This window comes from Gopherus flavomarginatus, chromosome 16, assembly GCF_025201925.1.
Source record: "Gopherus flavomarginatus isolate rGopFla2 chromosome 16, rGopFla2.mat.asm, whole genome shotgun sequence".
Taxonomy (NCBI): Eukaryota; Metazoa; Chordata; order Testudines; family Testudinidae; genus Gopherus; species Gopherus flavomarginatus.
In genome coordinates, this window is record NC_066632.1 from 23,904,779 (window position 1) to 23,929,912 (window position 25,134).

At 42.9% G+C, this 25,134-nt stretch overlaps 3 protein-coding genes across 10 annotated transcripts in view; 2 read left to right on the top strand and 1 right to left on the bottom strand.

Annotated features, from left to right (window-relative positions):
- Positions 1-12,700, top strand: part of SLC11A2 (solute carrier family 11 member 2) — a 45,172-nt gene extending 32,472 nt beyond the window's left edge. For 7 of the 8 annotated variants that reach the window (XM_050925292.1, XM_050925291.1, XM_050925297.1 and 4 more), the window contains 2 exons: positions 132-185; positions 10,864-12,700. In XM_050925292.1, coding sequence (XP_050781249.1) covers positions 132-185; positions 10,864-10,941 — 132 coding nt within the window. In that variant the 3' untranslated portion in view covers positions 10,942-12,700. The remainder of the gene's footprint in view (positions 1-131; positions 186-10,863) is intronic. The other variant, XR_007769788.1, reaches the window with a different exon arrangement.
- Positions 192-5,411, top strand: LOC127035433 (traf2 and NCK-interacting protein kinase-like). The gene is made up of 2 exons (XM_050925320.1): positions 192-3,798; positions 4,804-5,411. Exons 1-2 carry the CDS (start codon positions 3,597-3,599, stop codon positions 5,298-5,300), a joined length of 699 nt encoding a protein of 232 aa, XP_050781277.1. The 5' UTR covers positions 192-3,596; the 3' UTR covers positions 5,301-5,411.
- A 2,152-nt stretch (positions 12,701-14,852) lies between the features above and the next one.
- On the bottom strand, positions 14,853-16,826 carry HIGD1C (HIG1 hypoxia inducible domain family member 1C). Its single transcript, XM_050925321.1, has 3 exons — positions 16,732-16,826; positions 15,391-15,525; positions 14,853-14,937 (listed from the first exon to the last, which is right to left on the bottom strand). The coding sequence occupies exons 1-3, from the start codon at positions 16,823-16,825 to the stop codon at positions 14,873-14,875; spliced, it is 294 nt and encodes a 97-aa protein (XP_050781278.1). The 5' UTR covers position 16,826; the 3' UTR covers positions 14,853-14,872.
- Between the last annotated feature and the right edge of the window lie 8,308 nt (positions 16,827-25,134).

The window sequence follows — 25,134 nt, forward strand, 5'->3', positions numbered from 1 at the left end:
TGACTTTTGAGTAATTATTGAAAAATAGCATCTAGTAATCCCTCCATGTTTCTATTCATTAAAGTGCAGCTGCCAAAAAGATTGTAACTTGCAGCAATGTTTCTCATAGTTCTCTCCTTTTTTAATTCCAGAGCTGGTTGTGTCTGATTGCTCTTGGGGTCTCCTTCCTGGCCTGTGGGCAAACGGTAAGCGTCACTAGAACAGGGCTCACTGAAGAACCGCCTGTCACTCAAATTAACTAAACACTGGGTCTGTCTGCACACAGCAGGTAGCCATCAGAGCCAGTGCGTTTCTATGGTTTACTGTGTGAACATATCCAAATGTATGTGCAATTTGCACGGAAAATACGTGTGTAAGTTTGTATTATAAAAGCTCAGATGTACGTACTGGAAAATATTGTTGTTAAGATAACTAAAGAGATGAGTAAGTTTCCTTGCTGATCCCCTCTAATCACACACCTAATCACAAACATGATGTTATGTTGCTGCTGGAATAGATGTCTACTTTGCAATGTAGGAACTGCATGTAACTTACCCATTATCCAGACACTAACCAGTTTAACAGCCTGGCAAAGAGACACTCTGTGTTCCAAAATGACACTTCCATTTAGCTAGTTCTCTGCCTCTGAAGTCTTCCAGTGAATCTGTAATACAAGCTGGTAAACAGAAATCAAGCTGCTTGGACCGTATCTGAAGTATTAATCCTCCTTCTCACAATTAGACAAGCAACGTGTAAAGTCTGTGACACTAAGTGATGCAATCTACCTCCACAGATTAGAATTCAATTGTATTCTATAATCTCAAATTGACCTGTTTGTTTTGCACTCGAAACACATTAGAAAATAGTTACTGGTTTCAGTTAATCAGAATGAATATGGGGTGCAGAAATTCCTTCCTGGAGGTGGGAATTGTGTTGGAGAAATCCTAGCCCATAAACACTAGAAGTCTAAGCATTAGACTTGTCATATTTTTTCCTACCTGGTATGTGATTCTGGTGATCAGCAAGGGTAAAAAATAAATCAGTGTTTACAGGTTGTTTATGATTCTGTGACTTATTTTGTATATATGGCATTAATAGAAATTTTCTCTGTATTTTCTGCAATTTCCTGTATCATGACTCATAGAGTGTAATGTAACAGAATATGCTAAAAGCCTTCCATGATTTGGGTCTCCATTTTTTAAATTAACTTACTTTCACTTCCAGTCTGGCTCTTTATACTTTTCCCATTGTACTTCCTGCTTCTTCCACCTCCCAGGGCAGTCTGCAATCTAGTATTGCAAAGATCACAGTGAGAAACATGCATTCCTTTTCTCTGTTTGGAAAAGACTGCACATTTTGTCCTAATTTTATCATGAATTAAGTGATTATATCCTTGGAGATATAATATTGTTTTTAGAGGAGGGGGTGGGGGGAATGTGTGTTCATCAGCGAACCTGTAGGGAAACTGAAGTCCTGGATCTTACTGAGTAAGATTTTTCTTCTGTTACTACTTGATAGAAGTTTTAGCTGATAACTCTGTGTGTAAGCATTTGTGTTTGCATTAAGGTATTTTGATAGATATTTTCACAAGAATTCAACTGATCTCAGTTCTGTCCTTCATCTTACGTGCCCATTAGATATTTTGACCTTTACTAAATTTTAGTTTGTGCATTCGTTTTTTCACCTCTTTAAGAGAACTGGGTTCATATTCTGACATGGGTCACAAGTGAAAGTGGCTTCCAAAGAACTTCTCAATCCTTCTGTGTGAACCTCCCAAAAGCATGGCATGATTGCAGTCTGCTCAACAGAGGCTAGGGACTGCAATAGTCGGGGTATTACAAGATACAGGATTGGGGTCCCCTGGAAGATCTGTGTGGGTTGCACAGCATCTCCCTTTGCTTTGCCTGACTTAACCCATGGTATTAGTCCTTCACTCTGCTGATCACTAAAATTAGTCCTATTTTTTTTAAGTGGAAATATTTTATTGAGAATGAAAACATACCTATATTAGCCAAGCTTAGTTTCTGTAGTTCTAATTGGAGACAAGGTTTTCTCAGGTAATTCATTGTCTTAGTGTTTATCATGTTCATCGCAAGAGAGGTGATTCTTCTGTGCAGATAAAGGGGGTTATCCATGGCTTTTGGAGGGGTGGAGAGACAGATTTCACAAGAGAACGGTAGCTTTTTCTTTTTATTGTAATACCTCTTGTTTGTACAAACTTCAGACTGTAAGGGACATCCATCATGTCGATGGGAGGTGAAAGATATGTCCAGAGTAAGTGTGGAGAATGCCTTTAAATGTTTTCCTGTATGGAAATGGGATGTGGTTTTCATTGGGTGGTGTGAGAACATTGTTTAGTTCAGGCTGGACCACTTGCATGTTCCTGTCCATTGTAGCAATCGGAAATAGATACTGAATGTTACAATTGCCGTCTTGCCAAAGCAAAGGCATACAGCCAGATTCTCCCATTGCCCTGCGACTTGCCATAGTCTATTATATCCGCTTTGCACAGGGGTTAAAATGCTACTGAATAAGCACAGTAAAAGTTTACACCTGCTTTGCCCTAGACTACACAAGGTGCAGAACAATGGAGAGTCTAGCCCATAGTCTCAAATTGCTAGAGTAAAGCATAAGCCTCATGGTTTCCAATAGTAGTAAAGAACACCTACATGTGTAGCTCCTATTATGATAATAAGTGCAGACATACAGGAAAGAATAAACTCCCAAGTGCATTAAAAGAGTTGGTTTCATAAATTTGGTAAGGAATTCAGTGTTAGGAAGGCTGTACTATGAGCAAGAGACATGATGAATTTGTGATGGCAAAAATTAAAGCTGCTAATCTTTTTTTAATGATCATTTTGACTAAGCCTACAAAGTTGGCTAATTTACTCTTAGGCCTGGTCTACACTACGCGTTTATACCGAATTTAGCAGAGTTAAACCGATGTAACCCTGCACCCGTCCACACAATGAAGCCCTTTATATCGATATAAAGGGCTCTTAAAACCGATTTCTGTACTCCTCCCCAACGAGGGGAGTAGCACTGAAATTGGTATTGCCATGTCGGATTAGGGTTAGTGTGGCCACAATTCGACGGTGTTGGCCTCCGGGCGGTATCTCACAGTGCACCATTGTGACCGCTCTGGAAAGCCATCTGAACTTGGATGCACTGGCCAGGTAGACACGAAAAGCCCCGCGAACTTTTGAATTTCATTTCCTGTTTGGCCAGCGTGGAGAGCTCACCAGCACCGGTGACTACGCAGAGCTCATCAGCACAGGTAACAATGCAGTCTCCTGAGAATCGAAAAAGAGCTCCAGCATGGACTGCACAGGAGGTACTGGATCAGATCGCTGTATGGGGAGAGGATTCTGTGCTCACAGAACACCGTTCCAAAAGACAAAATGAAAAAACATTTGAAAAAATTTACAAGGCCATGATGCAGAGAGGCCACACCAGGGACTCAGTACAGTGCCGTGTGAAAGCTAAGGAGCTCAGACAAGCCACCAGAAAACCAAAGAAGCAAACGGAAGGTCCGGGGCAAGCCGAAAACATGCCGCTTCTACGCTGAGCTGTCTGCAATTCTAGGGGGGTCCGCCACCACTACCCCACTCCTGTCCATGGATTCCGAGGTGGGAGTAATCTCAGCCATGGCTGAGGATTCTGCGGACGGGGAAGATGAGGAGGAGGAAGAGGAGGACGAGCTTGCAGAGAGCACACAGCCCTCCGTTCTCCCCAACAGCCAGGAGCTTTTTCTCACCCTGGCGGAATTACCCTCCCAAGCCACTATCCCAAACAATGAAGCCATAGAAGGGACCTCTGGTGAGTGTACCTTTGTAAATATAAAATATGGTTTAAAAGCAAGCGTTTTTTAATGATTAATTTGCCTTGAGGACTTGGGATGCATTCACAGTCAGTACGGTTACTGGAAAAGTCTGTTAACATGTCTGGGGATGGAGCAGAAATCCTCCAGGGACATCTCCATGAAGCTCTCCTGGAGGTACTCCAAAAGCCTTTGCAGAAGGTTTCTGGGCAGGGCAGCCTTATTCCGTCCTCCATAGTAGGACACTTGACCATGCCATGCATATAGCAAGTAATCTGGTATCATTGCATGACAAAGCCTAGCTGCGTATGGTCCCAGTGTTTGCTGGCATTGAAGCAACATCCATTCTTTATCTCGCTGTGTTATCCTCAGGAGAGTGATATCGTTCATGGTAACCTGGCTGAAATTCCGGAATTTAATTAAGGGGACAGAGATGGCCATTCCTACTGGGCTGTTTGCCTGTTGCTTAAAAGAAATTCTTCCTTGCGAGTAGCCAAGCAGGGAGAAGGGGGACGGGTGATTGGCACTGAGCTTTCTCATGTTTGGCTAGCAGGGATCTTCCCTGCTACCAGCCACGCAGTGGGAGGGGGAGGGGGTGGTTTGGCAGTGATCTTCCGTGATACCAGCCACGCAGTGGGAGGAGGGGTAAAGCGATCATCCCAGAAAACTGGATGGGGGGTGGTTTCTGCTGCTGCATGTTAATAGGAAAGAAGCAGCACTGAACGGGCTTTGCTTGCTATTTGGTAAAGGAGGGTGCTGGATATATGAAGGCTGTAGAAGACAATGACTTACCATGGCCGCATGGAAGCCGAATTCTGCTGCCCGGACAGGCGTCTGTGAGATCTCTAACACCAGAGCCACAGGCACTCAATATTAACATGCAAAATGCGACCTTGTAGTGAAATAACATATGCTATGTAAGGTGAATAGTGTTCACCGTGAAGAAGTATAAGCATTGTTCTGTAAAATGTATCTTCTCTCCCTTTTTTCCCTCCCTCGTGCAGCTACAAATTTTTCAGGCCTCCCTACTCCATCCCGAAGGCTATCTCAGATAAGGCGGCAGAAAAAAAAGACACGAAACGAAATGTTCTCAGAAATCATGGAAGTGACCCGCAATGAAAGAGCTCATCTGAATGAGTGGAAGGACGTGGTATCAAATTACAGGAAAGATGCCAGTGAACGTGAGGACAGGAGGGATGCTCAAGATGAGAGGTGGCGGCAGGAAGATCGGAGGTGTAGGCAGGAAGATCAGCGGTGGCGGGATGCAACGCTGGGGCTGCTGCGTGATCAAACTGACATGCTCCGGCATCTGGTGGAGCTTCAGGAACAGCAGCAGGATCACAGAGTGCTGCTGTACCCCTGCGTAACCACCCTCACCATGTTCAATATCCTCCTCACCCAGACGTGTAAGAACGCGTGGGGGAAGGCTTCGTGCACCCGCCCACTCCACCCCTGTGGACAGCCCAAACAAAAGGCTGTCATTACTTTGAAATTTTTTTAGTGGCCTTTTCCTTCCCTCCTATCCTCCTCCGAAACCATACCCGGGCTACCTTGTCAGTTCTCTCCCTCCTTTTTATAATGAATTAATAAAGAATACATGATTTTTAAATGATAGTAACTTTATTTTCTTAAGCAAGCTGTAATCGAAGGGGGAGAGTGGGTTGTTTACAGGGAATGAGTCAATCAAGGTGCGGGGGGTGGGGAGGGTATTTCATCAAGGGGAAACAAACACAGCAGTCACGCCATACCCTGGCCCGTGATTAAACTCGTTTTCAAAGCTTCTCTAATGCGCACCGCTTCCTGGTGTGCTCTTCTAATAGCCCTGGTGTTTGGCTGCGCATAATCAGTGGCCAGGTGATTTGCCTCAGCCTCCCACCCTGCCATAAAGGTCTCCCCCTTACTCTCACAGAGATTGTGGAGCACACAGCAAGCAACAATACAATGGGGACATTGGTTTGGCTGAGGTCTGAGCGAGTCAGTAATGTGCGCCAGCGCGCCTTTAAACAGCCAAATGCACATTCTACCACCATTCTGCACTTGCTCAGCCTGTAGTTGAACAATTCCTGACTACTGTCCAGGCTGCCTGCGTATGGCTGCATGAGCCATGGCTTCAAGGGGTAGGCTGGGTCCCCCAGGATAACTACAGGCATTTCAACATCCCCAACTGTTTGTTATTTGCTGGTCTGGGAAGTAATTCCCTTGCTGCAGCCGTTTAAACAGAGTAGTGCTCCTGAAGATGCGAGCGTCATGAATCCTTCCTGGCCGTCCCTCATGGATGTTGGTGAAATGTCCCTTGTGATCCACCACTGCTTGCAGCACCATTGAAAAGTACCCCTTGCGGTTTATGTACTGGGTGCCCTGGTGCTCTGGTGCCAAGATAGGGATATGGGTTCCATCTATCGCCCCACCACAGTTAGGGAATCCCATTGCAGCAAAGCCATCCACTATGACCTGCACATTTCCCAGAGTCACAACCTTTCGTAGCAGCAGCTTAATGATTGCTTTGGCTACTTGCATCACAGCAGCCCCCACAGTAGATTTTTCCCACTCCAAATTGATTCCCGACTGACCGGTAGCTGTCTGGCATTGCAAGCTTCCAGAGGGCTATTGCCACTCACTTCTCAACTGTGAGGGCTGCTCTCATCTTGGTATTCTGGCATTTCAGGGCAGGGGAAAGCAAGTCACAAAGTTCCATGAAAGTGCTCTTACGCATGCAAAAGTTTTGCAGCCACTGGGAATCGTCCCAAACCCGCAAAACTATGCGGTCTCACCAGTCTGTGCTTGTTTCCTGAGCCCAAAATCAGCGTTCAATGGCTGGAACATGCCCCATTACCAGTAGGGTCTCCAAAGCACAGGGGCCTGCGGTTTGAGAGAATTCTTTGTCCATGTCCTCATCACTCGTAGCCGCCGCCTCCTCGCCTGGTTTTGCAGGTCCTGGTTCAGCATAGACTGCACGAGAATGCGCGAGGTGTTTACAACGTCCATGATTGCTGTCTTGAGCTCAGCAGGGTCCATGCTTGCTGTGCTATGGCGTTTGCACAGTTCACCCAAGAAAAAATGCGCTAAATGGTTGTCTGCTGCTGCTTTCATGGAGGGAGGGGTGACGCTGTACCCAGAACCACCCTCGACGATGTTTTTTGCCCCATCAGGCACTGGGATCTCAACCCAGAATTCCAAGGGCAGGGGAGACTGCGGGAACTATGGGATAACTATGGGATAGCTACCCACAGTGCAATGCTCTGGAAATCAACACCAGCCTCGGTACATGGATGCACACCGCCGAATTAATGTGCTTAGTGTGGCCGCGTGCACTTGACTTTATACAATCTGTTTTAAAAAACCGCTTTCTGTAAAATCGGTATAATCCCGTAGTGTAGACGTTCCCTTAGTCAAGATAACTGACAAAACATACTTGATTTAAGTATTAATGCTTGATATAAAGAAAAAAATTACTTCACTTAGTGTTTTAGTTCAAAATTCCAGCTAGAAATCCTGAGTATGCATCCTACTTACCACCAGGGTTTGTAGTCTTATATCTAATTCCACTGATTTGTGTGTTAATCTGTCTTCCTTTGGCAGCAAAATTATATAGACTGTCTAACCAAAGGCACGTTTATGATCTAGAACTGCTATTAGGCTTGAATCTAGCTGCCTTCATTAGCTTATAAGTTCCTGTAGTTTAATTTTTATGCCTTAGATATTCATGCAATTTAAAAACTTCTGGTTTGTAAAGTGTCAAAAATGCATGACCACTGTGAACATGTATGACTGTCACTGTTGGATATGATGTGAACTGTATGTCAAAATCACCGCTATATGCAGGAGCTTCTGTATAAAAGTCCTCTTAGTGTACTATAATTTAGCTTCTATTCTATTCTATTTGTGAAACTTAATTTTTTTTTAATTGAGCATGAATCAATTTGTATGCACTACATTTTCAATTAAAAGAGACACTTTTTCAACTTGGTTTCTTGGGTCTTTTTTTTTTTTTAAATTACGACACCCAGTATGTTGCTTTAAAAGAAAGTCGTATTGATGCCCACATGATTGAGATGCTATAGGTTTACTGGCCCTGTACACTAGATTGCATGCAAAGCTTAGTATTTCTATACTAACTCTCTCCAAGCTGTGCATAGTAACTTCTCATTAACTGCTGTTGCCAGAAATTGTCACTACGGTCCTTGTTCGTGCAAGACATTCAACCAAGAAGCTATCTTGGCATGATATTCTCCACTCCCTTCAGGGCAATATTGAGTGCTTCTGCTCCCAGCTATAGCAAAGGATTGATATGCTATTAGCTTGTGCAACCTGACTATCTGTATATAATTATTGCTAGGGTTCAGTTGAGCATTTTTAGAGGTGTCTTTGGGTGGCTCTGGTTGGAAGACAAACTCACCATTCTACATTTAGATCATTTACTGCCACATTTCTGCATGTCTTGCCACTTCCTCATCCTCAGTCAAAATTGCAAATGCACTAAACCAGTCTGATTGGTTTTAGGCTATCTTGTCTCCCCACTTACTCACAAAACGAATCAAATGCCAACATGTTTTGGCCAGGAACAACCTTAATAGGGGATAAACTCTGCTTAGTTGGACTAGGAATGAATACAGGTAATTGAGTGAAATCCTGTGGCCTGATCTTATTCAGGAGTTCAGACTTGGTGATGTAATGGTCCCATCTGGCCTTAAAATCTATTTGGGAGTAGGGAGGGAATTCTGATAGAAGCAGGCATTGCACACTCCTTTCTTTTTTTAAATAAGCCTGAACTTTTGCTTCTGTTCAAAAATTGATCTTTGTGTTACTATGTGATATGGGAACGTTCCCATTTTTTATTACAAGCTTTCCCTACCTGCTTTAAGTGAACTGGAAGCTGTAAGTAATCCATATTATTTATTTCTCTTAGAGGAAACACTGAATTTGTAAGCTCGCTACAGGCCTTTAATTTAATTAAATACCTATTTAGTTTCTTTGTTTCTACCATGTAAGAAACACTGGTAAGTTTCAGTCCATTGAAAACTCTTGTCTTGCCTTTTGATTTCTAACAACTGAATTTTTTAACAAATTTTGAACAATTAAGCATGAACTTAATCTTCACAGAGGAGAATAACTTTATCTCCTATATACGTGGAATCAGGCAAACTTGCATGTTGATGTAACAGGAAATTATAACTGAGAAAGATACCATCCTTGATTCCCCCCAACAGAAACAGTAATGGGATATTGCATCTGTGTCCCTTGCATGTTTTTGTAATATGTATTGATGTGAAGTATTGTGTCCATTAAATAAAAACTTATCAACAGCCATTGCTCTCATAAGCTAACTTGTAAATTAGATGCAAATCCCTTTTAAAGGGAGTCCTCAAACTACTGCAGCTGAGACATAAACTGGATACAAAACAGGATTTTATAAAGCTGTAACTCTTGGGGCCTAGAGCATAGCAGCATATTATTTGGCTGGCCACTAGTGACCGAAGCCTGTCCAGATATAAGATAAATAACTGGTTATTATCTCTGGCTAATTGAGAGTGCACCCTGGCAGAGAAAACCTGTTGCCCTGAAACAACATCCACTGTTTGCTTAATTAAACTTTCTGTAACAAATTCACACTACTTGAAAAGGGTGAATCCTATGTTCTGTAAGTGGAGATTGGGTTTTCCTGTTGGATCACACTCTGTGCTCCTACTACTAATAATCTAATAGGTAATTAATGTACAAGATCTACTGTAATAAGTGAAAATCAGCATGGAAAGACGGAAAAATCTGTCTCCTGTGTTCTAGCAGCTGAATCACCTTTGTTTTTTAATCAGCTGCATGTTGCTTCAGTCTTTCAATGACACTCCTTCAGATTAATCAAAATAACTTTAATAAATCAGTTAATTGTGGTACAGTATTTATCATATTTATAACAAGTCAGATTTACTGCTGCTGATTAGAGAATAAGAACTGATTTAATGCTTTGGTTTTAACATCTAACAGCCTCACAAAACTTGGATTTTATTTTATTTTGTATAATGAAAGTGGCAGGACCAAAGAATCAGTCATCTGAGTTAATTAGGATTCTTACGTATCAGATTATGATTTAGATGACCTTATGAGCTACAGTAAAACCTCAGAGTTACAAACACCTCGGGAATGGAGGTTGTTCGTAACTCTAAAATTTTTGTAAGTCTAAACTAAATGTTATGTCTTTCCAAAGCTTACAGCTGAACATTGCCTTAATAAAGCTTTGCAACTTTACTATGAAGAAGAAAAATGCTGCTTTTAAGCATCTTAATTTAAATTAAACAATCACAGAAACAGTTCCCTTATTTTGTCAAATATTTTTCTAACTTTGCCCTTTTTTAGTAGTTTACGTTTAACACAGTACTGTACTGTATTTGCTTTTCTTGTCTCTGCTACTGCTTGATTGCGTACTCCCAGTTCCAAATGAGGGATGTGGTTGACTGGTCTGTTCGTAACTCTGAGGTTCTACTGTACTGTGTGGCTTGGAGCTACTGGGCCTTTTGGCAGTACCAGTTCCTAAGGGCTTGTCTACATGGCACTAACTGGCTGCATAGCCTCTGCTTCCGTGCACTAAAAATTCCGTAGTGTGCTTTGACGTCCTGCTGTTTCAAACACCCTGGCTTGCTGTGCACTAAATCACGGTGTAGGCAAGCCCTTAGTGAAATGAAACTGCACGCTATATAGCAGTTCAGAGAGAATAGCACTTAACTGCTGGAAAAGAGCTTGGTCTTGGTCATGCCTCTGTGCCTGTGGCGTGCAATTGTCTCAATTACTACCTGCCCTGGAGGAATATTCTCTACATGGCCTCCAGGCCAGGCTGCTTGCATTTCTGGGTTGTACAAGTCCTATGAAACTCATTGTCTGAGCAAAATAAGATGTTTCTGTAATACTTCAGGATTTGAAGCATTGATCAAGGACTTTTAATCAAAGATTTAGGCTGAAGAAAGCCAAAGCACAAAACCCTCTGCTTAGTGACTTCAACCTAATCGCCTTTGATTTCACTTCTTTGGCTTCTGTTTCAAAGTGGTTTCCCTAATTTTCTTCTTTGCCTTCTCTAGTATCAGCTGGGACTTACTACTCACCCTGAACTCTTCCTTCTGAACAATGTCGATGCAGCCTCAGTTGTGACTAGATGATTCCCTGAACTGCACTAGCAAGAACAAAAACAATTTTGAAGCTCCTTTGTGCTGCAGAAAAGGATTTTCCTTACTTTTGGTTAGTTCAGAAACGGGTATGGTCAAGCATCATGAATGACGGAAAGATTTTCTCCGAGAAAGAGCACAAGATAAAACTGACATCTGCAGAGGAGTGTCAGATGGAATCAACAGGCATTGCACTTGACATCAGCCATGAAGGTTCTCACAGGACCAATGAAGAGCCAGAGTCAAACCAGTTCATAATATCACATACCCTATGGGTTTGTCTTTAGGTACTCAAAATATTTTCCTTAATCCTTTTTTTAATTGTAAATTATTTGGGTAGTAAATTAGAGATATTTGAATATTTTATTGATTTTAGATCTAAACTTATTCTGCTTGGTGTTTCTTAGGTCAACTAAATTATGGGACGTAACATGTTTTCCAGCTTTTGGAAGATTGTCCAAATGAGTAACGTTAAGATTTTACATTTGATTTTGAATGATCTCATTTATGAAGTACACTAAGGAGACTACACAATGAGAAATAATTAACTCAAAAGCCTGGACAGATTCTGAAGTGCAAATCCATTGGAGCCTAAGAAAGAAGTGTACAAGGTTTCTGTAAAATGCAGATTATGTTCTGGGCGTGCCCTTCCATTTCTGTTCCCTTCTGTCTAAAAACACCCTCCCTATCTGTCCAGGTATTTAGATGCTCAGTTACTGTAGCAATGAGTCCTATCATCTCAAACCTCTCTAGCCTCCAGTGTGGCGATCTGAAGAGGTCTCCTGCTCCAAGAGCGTGGCAATCCTCACTTCCCTGCCCACCTCTTCTAAGCATCTGGCCAGTTCTTCAATACTGAGCCGCTCTAGGATTTTATTTCAGGTGCTTGCCTGGCCCCCCACAACTACATTGCTGACTGCTGCATAGGAAATGGTAACTACAGTGTAACTGGAATGGGAGGACACAAAGAGTTGTATCTTTGTGCATTCAGTCTAACTTTGTTTTCTTTGTCATCACATCCCAGCTTGTATTTGACCGACAGTGTGTTGAAATGCTTAATTCTCAATTTCAAAAAACAACCAATTTGTAGAGGCAATGCAGGTTCAGGTTTTACTCCTGACATCAGAGGTAAAATCCTTGATTTAAGTATCGGTCTATACAGTTATAGGAGTGGACACTTCTCTATTCAGAGTGCTCACCATGGAAGGTGCCTGTTAACTACTAAGTCCTGAAGAGGGAACTTCAAAATTTCTTCATGTAGTTCTTCCAGCCATAAATGTAACTGAATAAATCCATGTGCACAGTTACACAGCAGCTTCCATGTATAGGTGAAATGTGGCCTCTTGTTTTAAGCCAACCAACAACCACAGAATGGGGTTAACTTTTCCTGGGACACAAATGGAATTGAACATGAGCTTTGCATTTTCATGCCATTTCAAGAAGCTTTGAATGATTTAGGATAATTTCTTAGAATTGGATAGTTTCAAACTCAAAGCTTGAGGCCATGATATTCTGGGTGGGAAAGTGTGTTTTGTTTTGGGTTTTTTTGAAAGGATAAATCTTTTGCAGTTGTGCAAAGAACCCTGAGGCCGGAACTGCCTTCAAATGGAAGATACCCTGAATTATATTTGTATTTATGTCTATGTGGGCTCAGTTCTGAGGCATCTTACTTCTGTTTTTTAATTAAATCTCTTACCAATGAAGCATTTCTGTCCCTGTGTATTTGGCACTCCATTTATTAAATATATTGATTACACTTTGACTTGTGATGAATATGATGGAAGCCTAGACTGTCAAATAAATGTGTCAAATTCACTTTAGCCTTTTCTGTTCAGGCTTCATTTGCTTAAGAAATAATGCTGATATTCTTCAGGTCAGATGACCCAGAAAGTTCATAACTTTCACTGGCTGTTTTCTGTACAAGAACAGTCTGTACAGTATGAACAACTGCAAAAACATGTAGCTGTTACATGCGGGGGAAGACACTACCAGTGTGAGTGTAGATTGCAGTACACCAGAGGATATTCTCTGGCTCCCAACTGTAGTGAGACCCTAAGGTTTGAATTGAAGTGTAGCATGGGCAATGGTGTCCAAGTTTCCACCAGTTAATGTGGAAAGATGTAAACATGTGCCGTAAATGTTTTTGCAAAATGAGTCTTACTCAGATTCTCTTTCTCACACTAAAGCTTTGTCTACACTACCACTTTTGTCAGTCAGGAGTGTGAAGAAGAAAAACCACACACCCCTGACCGACATCAGTTTCACTGGCAAAAGTGCTGGTGTGGACAGCACTATGTCAGCAGGAAAGGGTCTCCTGCCAACATAGCTAATGCCACTATTGCATTGTTTAATTATGCCAGCAGAAGAGCTCTCTCCTGCTGGGAAAGCGCAGCTACACAGGAGACCTTACAAGCGATACAGCTATGCCGCTGTAAGGTCTGTAGTGTAGACGCTAATCGCCTAAGTCTGTTGCAGGTGGTACTTGCTTTTGTTTTTTAGTAAATCCCATTAGAATGTTACCTTGACCAGTGTGGATTAGGCATCTAGCAAGTGGCTTTTGCTTGCTGTTGTAGCTACATACAAGGGACACTAAGGATCTTGGTTTAAGGCTGAGGAATAGTCCCCCTCAGCTGATTCGCTTTAGAGGCAGGCTGCCCCTAGCCTTGGGCTAGGTCTACACTGGGGGGCGGGGATGTCAACCTAAGATATTCGCGTAGCTGAAGTTAGCGTATCTTAGGTCAATTTACCTGGCCGTGAGGACAGCAGCGAGTCGACCACTGCCGCTCCCCCATCGACTCCACTTCTGCCTCTTGCTGCAGTGGAGTTCCAGAGTCGATGGCAGAGCTATCGGGGATCGATTTTATGGCGTCTACATTAGACACGATAAATCGATCCCCAATAGATTGATCACTACCCACCAATCCAGCAGGTAGTGTAGACATACCCCAGTTGGTGCTAGCTGTAATTTGGTGCCATCTTTCTGTGGCAGGCAAGTCTCAGCCTGTACAGTAACTGAACCAGGAGTCCCTCTAACGTGTGTTATCTCTGGGGAGTTCTTAAATAGCTGCCAAAGCTTTTGTTTGCAGACACTATTGCTTTAGTTGGAAGGAAGAGGCTCTTGTTGTAATCTCATTACTTGCATCCAATTAATCACTGCTGTGGTTCAGACAGCATCTTTGTTAAACCAAATATGTCCGGTAGGTGAAGATCTCAATAGTAATGACGTGAAATATGCAACAGGCCAAAGAGCAATGACTCAGTATTTCATAGTGAGCAGCTATTCAAAATCTAGTTATTGTAGCTATTATTATTGGCCTCAGCGAGTTGAAACATGAGTGTTTTATTGTAACCAAGTGGGTTACCCTATATATAAAGATTTAATAAATAAAATTATTTAAAAATTTAAAAAAGCATAAACAAACGGCACCTAATAAATATATTAGCACAAAACATTTAGACAACCAGCAATGGTACAAGACATTGGACTACTCAGGTGTTCTGTTAACTGTCTACTGCTAACCCCAGAGAACAATCTTGCAATGCTCTCTTTCCATACTGTACCCCTCTCCTAACTAGGATGCACGGGATGTACTGCAGCATTCTGAGCTTGATGTAGGGAGATGGCTGCCTCTGCCCCAGATAACAATTCTCCTCCTTGCACCGTATTCTAGCTGGCAGGGACTGCTGAAACATTGGTATTGACTGTTCTGTCACTCATGATGAGTCTATTGCCTCTAGCATCATAGACATGGATATTGTGAGTTTAGGTATTGATCCCAACAGTTGGCTTTAGCGTAGAGCAGCCGTTCAGTGGCAGAGCTAACAGAAGTCCTGGTGATAATTACTTAAAATTCTTACAATGTTTACATATAGAAATTTAAATACTGAACATATGCTTTCTTCTCCTGCTTGCTCCTATGGAGTTGGTTCACTTTTTGGCCCCATTCTTGAACTGAGGTTTAACGTAATCCTTATACATAGAGAAGAGAACACCTAACAAAAAAGAGCAGATACTGTTATCTATTGGTGTTTTTCATATGAAAGGATAGTTCAGCAATTACTCTTCGTGCAAACAGTCTGGCTTTTTTTCATTTAATTATAATGTCTGCAAACTAGCATAGGTAAAATTATTTAGCAGTAAAAATGTCTTCTCTAAATATCCTAAAAAAATAAGTGGTGCAAGGAGGTAACAGCTGGACATTAAATGGTCCAATAAATCCCAATTTGAATAGTTATATCATGAATCATGAGTAATAGTGATTTACAGAAGATATAGATGTTAGCTTTGAAATGAGAGAATACTTGCTGAAAGTAGAGGTAAGTCAAGCAGCCTATGAGTAGGCTCACTACTATATGGGCAGAAGGCTACCCCATCTGCCCCCCAGAAAAAGGCTCAGCTACTGCAAAGGTATCTTTAAAAGGTTTCTGCACAAAACAGTATCTTACCTATTGTTATTGCTCCTACGACAAAGCCTTGTGCTGCAACTCTCATGTGAATGAGATGGACTGACATTTTCTGATCTCCTCTGTGTTTCAGCTTGTAGAGACCATAGCCCACGACAGCAACAAAGCCTGCCATCCCTATGCATTCAGAAGGAGGGTGAAGTTCAATAAATGTGTAGAACCAGAAAATGTAACTTTGGCTTAAAGAATGTCAGATAAATTACTCTAAATACTACATTCCCTAAGCTAAAATCTACCAAACAGTGCATAGGGTGAGGAATCAGCATATTAAGGGTTTGCAGAATCTGCCCCTTCTGACCTAAAAAAGTAGTGTTTACCAAATGCTAAATTAGACATGCTGTTTGAACAAAGCATCCAACTTTCTGTACCAGAAAATGGTGGTTTTGTTCCCAAAACCATCTAGTGTAGCTATATCCACTCTCATATTATCTGACTTTTTTTCTTTCTGAAGTAGGGAAGGAAGCATCAATTAGAGGTTTAATTTTATCTCTGCCTTTTTTTGCTTTTCAAGTTAAGTCGGGGGCCTGTAAATCACTTTCAATTACTTTGTTATTTGGTATATAAATTGAATAACTAAATTATTCTTTTATCTTTCAATTACAACCACCCACACACACTGCAAAAAAGCAATCTGTGTCCTTGCAACCTGCTAAATTGACAACAGTGTATACAGATTAGCCTGTGCTCATTTAGTCTGGTACATACAAATCACTTTAAGGTTTAGAACAGCTTCTGTTGCTGCTAAATGTTAGGGAAGCCTCATGAAGATTGATGGATGAAACTTGGTGAGGCTTCTCCTTGCCTTTCCAGCTCTGCACAGTTCCTGAAAACCTAGTATTTTGGATGTGACTCATCTCACTTAATATATTGGTTTTTAAAGGAAGGTCTGATTCAATGGTGTGTGAATATAGAAACCTGTAAAGCTCTGTTTCTGAGGGAAGAAGCCCCATGTAGAAGGTACTATATAGGAAGCTGCACAATTACAGTAAAGACACCTTTTAAATGAAGGTTATAACAGGCTTCCATCAGACGACTGATAAAGTAACAGCTACCTTTGCAACAGATTTATATTTTACTCTGGCCATCCTATTATTATGATAGAATAATGGTGTATGACAGTTGACAGTGGAAGGAGAAAAACCTTTTCACGCTATCAATTTTGCTGTTCCGTGTTTAACCAGTGTACATTTTAGCTATTTCTGGAAAAAATCTATTAACCTCCATTACTAGCTGAAGAGATTATTTCTGAGGAAAAACAGGCCGGAATTATTGCAATAAAACCCTGTCCATAGCACTCTGTGTGCACAGAAAGATTCAACTCACCTACAGGAACAAATGGAGAGTCTCTAGCTTTCCGTGTCAGTTTAGAGACTTGACTGTCATCTTCCTCTGCAGACCAGCGATCATCAGAAGACATTTCTCACGTCGGAAAACAAGAGAACAGGGCTGACAATTCAAATCCAGAGATTCTTTCCTTCTCTGTTCTCCAGTGATTACTTGCTAAGGTACCTCTAACTTATGAGACTCCCAGGTGTGAGAGCAGCTAACTTGCAAACTGATCCTGGTCATACGTAAGCAGATTCCCTTTTTCTAGTTGTCATTCACTTAATGCAATATCATCTGCTGCTTAATCTCATTTTAGAGGCCCTCCGGTTCCCTGTTAAGGGTTTTATTTTGGCACTGCAATTGGGCTGGGTGAAGTTTGTCACTTACACCTGATCAGCTCTCCAAAGGATACCTCAGCAAGACATGCTCGGAAATGAAGCTTCCTCTTCGTAGCTGTATCTGTGAAATAAAGAGATACTACTTTCTTTTTTTTTAACGGATGTTTTAGAGACCCATTGCCCCTTTCCTGGAGAGGAAAAGGGCAAATATAAACTAGCTATAAAAAGGGGGAATAAGGACAACCCAGGGACTTAGACTAGTCAGCTTATATTCCATATCTGGAAAAATAATGCAGCAAATTAATCAATTTGTAAGCACCTAGAAGAAAATAAGGTATCAGTCAACATGGATTTGTCAAGAACAAATATCAAACCAACTTAATATTCTTTGACAGGGTAACAAGCCATGAGGGAAGGAATAGATATGATATCTTGACTTTAATAAGGCTTTTGATACTGTTGCTTGACATTCTGATAAACAAACTAGAGAAATATAGCCTTGACAAACCTATGAGGTAGGTGCACAACTGGTTGGAAAATAGTTATCAATAGTTCACAAGCAGGCTCGAAGGGCATATCAAGTGTGGTCCCACAGGGATCTGTCCTAGGTCCTGTTCTATTCGATATCTTCATAAATGATATGGTTAATGGGATAGAGAGTACACTGATAAAGTTTGTGGACTAAGGTGGGAGAGGTTGCAAGCACTTTGGAGGGCATGATTAGAATTCAAAAGTATATTGACAAACTAGAGAAATGGTTAGAAATAAACAAGATGAAATTCAATAAGCATATCTGTGCAGTACCACCATTAGGAAGGAATAATCAGTTGCACAAATATAAAATGGGAAATGATTGTCTAGGAAGGAGTAGGGCAGAAAAGGATGAGTGGTTATAGTGGATCACAAACTAAATATAAGTCAACAACGTAATATTGTTGCAAAAAAAACCAACATTCTGAGAAGTATTAGTAGGAGCATTATAAGCAGGACATGAGAAGTAATTCTACTCCATTCCACACTGATAAGGCCTCAATTGCAGTATTCTGTCCAGTTCTGAGCACCACAGTTTGGGAAAGATGTGGACACTGTGGAGAAAGTCCATAGCAGAGCAACAAAAATTATTAAAGATCTAGAAAACATGACCTACAATGAAAGCCTGAAAAAATTAGATTGGTTTGGAAAAAAGATAGGGGGAGGAGAGGGAATGATAATCTTCACATAGGTAAAAGTTGTTATGAAAAGGAGGGTGATAAATTGTTCTCATTATCCATTTAGGACAGGACAGGACAAGAAGTAATGGCCTTAAAGTGAGCAAGGGAGATTTAGGTTAAACATTAGGAAGTCTTCCTAACTGTCAGAGTAGTTAAGCACTGGAACAAATTACCTAAGGAGGCTAGAGGATTTCAAGAACAGGTTAAACAAACACTTGTCAGGGATGGTCTGCATAATACTTAGTCCTATCCTAGTGCAGGGGCCTGAACTAGATGACTTATTAAGGCCCTTTCAGGTCCTGCATTTCTAGGATTCTGCCCCATATAGCCCCCGCCAGTACCCTCCCCCTCTTGCCCCTCCCCACTACAGCCACCCTGCATCCTCCCCCTCCCCACATTGCCCCTTCCCCCCCATAGCCCCTCACTGCCTTCCCCCTATTGCCCCATCCCCTACAGCCCCCAGTACTCTCCCCCTATTGCCCTTACTTCATTCAGCCCCCCACTGCCCTCCCCCTGTTGCCTCTACCCCATACAGCCCCCCAGTATCCTCTTCCCCACATTATTCTCTCCCCCTTTACAGCCCCCCCAGTACCCTCCCCCATTACCCCTACTCCATACTGCCCCCCAGTATCCTCCCCCTACCCCATACAGCCCCCCTCCCCCCCAGGACCATCCTACACGGTCCCGCCCCGCCCCACTTCGGCCCTTCCCCTGGCCCCGCCCACCAGGCGCACGCGCATGACTCAACCCACCCGTCTCCGGACGGCTGCCCAAAGCCGCGCCCTCTTTGGCTTACGTCACACAGGGGCAGCCAATGGCCAGGGAGGGGGCGGGTGGTCGCGGCTCGCGCTGGCTCAGGGTGGGCAGAAGTGGCGGGAAAGGTTGAGTGCCTCCCTCGCGCAGGCCCCACCCCAGCTCCGCCCGCGTGGGCGGGGCGGCGGTGCTCCCCATGTTGCCCCCAGCCCCAAGGCTAGTAATTGGGCTGATAACGAAAGTGTCCCAGTCAGGTGCCCCCCCTCCCCACACACACACGCTCCCGCCGGGCAGCTCGTCACGGGCAGGGGGGCGCTGGCCAGGCCCACCTGAGAGCGTGGAGCGGGAGCCATGGAAACGTGGTGTCCGCCAGGGCTCCCCCCACCCCCAAGGCCTGGCCCAGCTGGGACCTAGGCCTCTCCACACAGGACAGCTGCAGACCCTCATCCCTGCTGTACCAGGGCTAGGGGTGGGCATGATGGGTCACTGTGAGCTATAGGGCAGCGCCCCCCCATATACCACCCTACCCCCATTGCCATGGTCCCCTCACAGCCCCCCAATACCCTCCTGCCCCTGGCTGCCCAGCATTCCCGGCTACCGGTCTCCACTGCTGCCCCGAGTCACATGCTGGAGGGCAGGGCCGGCTTTAGGCCTATTCCACCAATTCCCCCGAATCGGGCCCCGTGCCTAGTGAGAATCTCTTCCCTGGCTCCTTTTTAATTTTTACTCACCCGGCAGCACTCCGGGTCTTCGGCAGCACTTCGACGGCGGGTACTTCGCTGGCTCCAGGTCTTCGGCGGCGGGTCCTTCAGTGCCGCCGAAGACCTGGAGTGAGTGAAGGACCCGCCGCCAAAGACTCGGAGCGCCACTCGGTGGTTTTTTTGTTTGTTTTTTAAGTCTTGCCTGCCGGGGCCCCGTCAAAACTGTTCGAATTGGGCCCCGCACGTCCTAAAGTCGGCCCTGCTGGAGGGAGTGTCTTCCAACCCCCCCCCCAACCCCAGCCCCCCCTGCTTCTATTGCTTTCGTTTCCTCCTAGCTCCACACCTAGGGGCAGCTTTGGGCTCCTCCGTTAGCTTCCATCTGCCCTCACGCAGACAGCAGCAGCTCATGTCATGCTTAGCTTAATTTCAAAACTAACCCACCAATTTCTTCCCCAGCCCATCAGTAGGTTCTGTATGTCACAAAAACCAGCTCTTGTTATCTAAGACATGTATAGCTTCCCCCGTCTCCCAATGACTGTGGAAGCTGAACATCTCCCAGTCTTTAATGCATTTAATCTCACAACACCCCTATGATATAGAAAAGTGGTGATTTCACTGAGGCATAGAAAGACTGGAGCAGCTTGCTTAAGGTTACGCAGGAAGTCTGTCAGCGCAGGGAACTGAAAATAAGCCTCCCTGGTCCTCTGCTTGCATCTTAACCACTGGGCTGTTCTCCCTTCCAATAATCTCTTCCACCTGGTTCAGCTGTTTCCTTGACTGCACTGAGAGCAGTGCTTGAATTGAGCTAGTGCCCTGTACTCATGCTCATCACCTGTTCCTGCAATTTTCTTTTGTGTGCCCTGTGGGAAGAAGGTAAGGAAGCAGGCACTTTTGTGGCTCCCGTGGCATCCCTGAGATTGGTTGACCGGCTGTAAATATGCCAGTATGTGAGCGACTGGAGCATCCTTCCATCAGGCACAAAACATCTGTCTATGGCTCCTGGAAAAGGTAAGTGATTTTCAAAAATTGATACAGGTGTTTTTTTAAGAGGGGGACAGTTTGCTTGTGGGAAGAATAATGAAAATAACAGGAGGAAGGGAGTGTTTGAGCTGATTGCAGTCCTGTTGTATGGGACAGGCTGCAAAAGATGTGGGGCTTTTTTGTTTGACCAAAGAAACCATTTCATGTGATGTGAACCTTTAAGGAGAGGAACACAGCCCCCAAAATAACACAGCAGGGAGCTTGAAATGAACTTGGATGTACACCAGGGGTTCTCAAATCTAGCAGTGTTGGCTGCCTGTTAATAGTGAGGACATCTCCCCTCTCAACACCATCCTGTTGCAGTCAGGCATCAGCCCTGTGCAACTACTATAATAGCTTATGTGGAAAAGTAAAGCAAGGAAAGTATTGAGGTAGAGTTCATATCTTTAATGCAATGGATGTTCTGTCTTTTATTTAAAAAAAAAAAATCACACCTCAGTTTTTGCTCTACATTTCTCCCTTTCTGTCATCTCTGGTACCTGGCATATGTTTCTCTGTCATCAGGTCCCTTTCTTCTCCACTCCTCTGCACCAGCTGCCTGGTTCCCTTCCACTTTGAACATTCCTTCCCCTGTGGAGGTTTCTGGTCCCATTGGCAACTCCTAGTTCCTCTCCTGATGGTGGCTGATGACTCCCCGTTTATTTCCTCCTCCTCTTATGTAGCAGCCTCTCCTAATAGAGATGGCTAGGTTGGTTCCTCCTCCTCCTTGTTTACAGCTGCTTTTGCAGGCATTCAGGCAATGGGAAACTAGGAAAAGCCAGCACCCTGTGATGTTTCAGCTCTCTGCAGACTACCAGCACGGACATACTCCATTTTATTTAACTTCAGTTTCACCATCATGTTCAGTAATAAACAGTGTGATATAAACACTAGGGTAGGAGTCAGAGTAGCAGCCTTGTTAGTCTGTATCCGCAAAAAGAACAGGTGCCACAAGTACTTCTGTTCTTTTTAGGGTAGGAGTGTGTGGGATAGAAGTAAATTTGGTTATGATTGAGAGATCGAGCCTATCTGGTTTAAATGTAGCTTTCGCCCATTCTTCACTGTCACCGATGATCCAAATTGTTGTTAAGGATAAATGTGGGTGATATTATGCCTGATTGTTTTAGTGTTAGTGTACCTCCAGCAGAACACACATCAGTCACCAAAGAAAGCCCATTCACAATGCTGTTTCGGCTGGTACTTAAATGTCTGAATGATGTTAACATGAACAAGATGACAGCAATACAAGTAACATTCTGCCAGTAGTAGTGATGGGATCATTAGCAATAACTCAGCAACCCAGAAGCAAAAAAACCACCCCCTAAATTTATTTTATTTAAAAGGCCTGAAAATGTTATCACTCCCAATATATATATATATTTATATAGAGAGAGAGATACAATAATTAATATTATTAAAGAACATTCACTGAACCGGGAAAGACAAGTTTGACTGACACCTTTGGGAGTTCTCAGATTTAAGTACCACTCTAGATATATCCAAACACAACAGCTGAAAGCACAGAATTTATCCATACTTTACAAAGATAAACGTATTGCAGAAAGGAAGATGTCCTGGAGAGGGAGCAGTTGCCAAAGAATAGAGAGAAGAACATACATAGAAGAGAATCCTCACTTATGATTAATGAAATATTTATTCTGTGCCTGTGAACCATATGCTTGCACAGCTTCATGCTCAGAAAGCAGAGGAATTTGGTAGTGCAGATACGAAGAGGGACTCTCACTGTTATTATGACTTCCTAGAAAGTATTACTAGCATAACTAAACACCTGCTGCTGTACCACTACATGCTGTGATTTTGTCTGCCCTTACAAGCGCTATCTTCCTCAAGGATAATGCTGCAGCAAGTGGGACTGGTGATTCAATAGGTGTCAGTCTTCCCTCTGAGTGAATAGTGACCCAATATTTCACCATGATGTTAGAGGGCAATGCACTGCTGGATATGCTGTTTTGGGTATAATGTACACCCAAGACCCTGACCATTTGTCATCATTAAAGACGTCATGGCTTTTTTTTTTAAACAGGAACAGGTATGTGAACCGCAATGTCTTGTCTTAATTCCAGTGCAGCTAATTTAGAACATAAGAACTGCCATACTGGGTCAGACCAAAGGTCCATATAGCCTGGTATCCTGTCTTACAACAGTAGCCAATGACAGGTGCTGCAGAGGGAATGAACAGAACAGGTAATCATCAAGTGATCCATCCCATCACCCATTCCCAGCTTCTGGCAAAGAGGGTAGGGACACCATCCCTGCCCATCCTGGTTAATAATTACATTCTGCCTGCCTGAATTTCTCTTGCAGTTTAGACAAATGGTATTTGAATCAGACGCATAGGTATTTCACCCAATGGTGCATTGGTGAATGACTTAAGAAACTGCACCAGCCACATGGTCACACGCATTTCCTTTAGTCATGGGCATATTGTGCTCTTATGTCAATGGGTTTGGACTCCAAATATCTGAACCGCGAGGGGAATCAGTTGCTGGATGCCAAATATCTGAACAATGTGGGTGGGGTTTAGAGGGATGTGTCATTTTCCATGGGAACTAAATATGGTCTCACACAGGAAACACTACATTGTGCCCCTAGAAGGACTGAACCTATGATCACAGCTGAAGTTTCTGTTGAGTCTGAAGACATGAAAATATGAGTAGTAATAATTTTAGAGAAAAATATCTGAAATATGCCAGTCAGATTAGAGGTGGATAGCTGATAGAGTGGAAATTATTTGAATACCCCTTTTTAAAGATTTTACAGCAAGTGCCCAGCAGGTGGCATCATCTCCTCAAACAGACTATTAAAAAAATTGAATGTTCAATTTACTCTATTTACCCAAGTGCTGCTTTGTCGGTGGTATTTTATGTAATTCCCCTAGTGTTCTAATAAACTGGTTAATGAGAAGAGAAAAGTAATGGCTCTGGCTCTTTAGGTTGTTATCCAGAGAATGAGTAGCAAAGGGTTACTGAAGCAAGCAATACATGATTAAAATACAAGTCTAAAAAAAAAAAATTTCAGAACAGTCTAATTTCTTAAGCCCCATGCCTTGATCCAAAAGAAAATATGTAATTGTTTTTGTAATAGCTGGGACTGACACCTGCCAAAAGCCACAACACACATCTGAACAGGTACGGCACAGATTCCAGATCCAAACCCCAAGGCTCCAGGGAATGAAATAGAAATATAATAGTTCCAGATTGCTGGCATGGCCCCTCCTGGACTTTTATCCCTGTTACAACACCACCAGATTGATGTGCTGGATTTGGCAGCCTCTCTGCAAGGGAGGCCCAGGATGGGAAGTTTAGAGATGTTGCAAATCAGGAGGAGAAGGGGCTCAGAAAGCTTTGTTAAATGCTGACTCTGCCTAATCTGCATCAGACGATACCAAATACGTGTAATTGTAGCCATGTCAGTACCTCAGTCACCCTGCTTGTCTCTCTCTCATACCAAATACAACACCATCAAGCCAAAACTTCTTTGAGCCCTGAAATAAACAACAAGAAGCTCAAGAAGGAGAAAGAGGAGAAAGATTTGAGAAACTTAGCTACATACTGGGGCTTTATTAGGCGATTGGACTAAAATCTAGAACAGGTAAATCTGAATGAGACAGAATTCCAAAAAGGATAACTTTATTTAAGTTTCAGTAACACCCAGGAACTACAACCAAGACTGGGATCCCCTGGTGGTAGGTGTTGATATTATCAACACATGAGGTCAGGATCATCATCCCGAAAAGCTAACAATGTAAGAAAACTAGCAAAATATGAAGGGGGAGAGAGATACAATCAAATAGATGTAAAATGGGCAATCTGATTTGATTTTGACAGCGAGTCACTGTGTTGGCGTAGGGTTTTTTCTTTTTAAGATACTGTTAAGGTGAGGAAGGGCTAGAATTTCCCACATCTATTATTTCTGTCTCTGAACAATCTATTCTAATCAAGTTCTTATAGGGGCCCTATCATTACCATTGTATCTGAGTGTCTGTTTACAGTATGCATATAATTATTTTATTCAAAATAAGTACCTCAGTTCTTATTTAAAAATACAGTGCAAGCATTCCAGCACAAAAAGCAGTCCTCAAATTAAAAAGGTGCATATCCCAGCACCTCCTGAGTTGCCTTATAGCAACAAACCAGTGTGTGTAGCCCAACACTCAAGCAACCCTACAACAGCAAACCAGTTTATGCAACTGAAATGCTTATAAGCTATCATGCAGTAACAAATCACTGTGATTATGCAGCTGAAAGAAGCTTTTGTAAGGAAGAGTTTCAGTTTAAGATTTGAAGGTGTTATAAACAAGGAACATTTATTTAAAAATTATGAACAGTAACATGACCGTGCTCTTTTAAGTATGGC

What these genes read in the sequence shown, in the direction of transcription:
- HIGD1C (XM_050925321.1), bottom strand. Translation starts at nt 16,825, where the DNA reads ATGTCTTCTGATGATCGCTGGTCTGCAGAGGAAGATGACAGTCAAGTC. An exon ending in CTCTCCATTTGTTCCTGTAG is followed by an intron (nt 15,526 to 16,731) that starts GTGAGTTGAATC and finishes CTGAATGCATAG; the next exon opens with GGATGGCAGGCTTTGTTGCT. An exon ending in CGTAGGAGCAATAACAATAG is followed by an intron (nt 14,938 to 15,390) that starts GTAAGATACTGT and finishes CTTTTTTGTTAG; the next exon opens with GTGTTCTCTTCTCTATGTAT.
- LOC127035433 (XM_050925320.1), top strand. Translation starts at nt 3,597, where the DNA reads ATGGATTCCGAGGTGGGAGTAATCTCAGCCATGGCTGAGGATTCTGCG. An exon ending in AGCCATAGAAGGGACCTCTG is followed by an intron (nt 3,799 to 4,803) that starts GTGAGTGTACCT and finishes TCCCTCGTGCAG; the next exon opens with CTACAAATTTTTCAGGCCTC.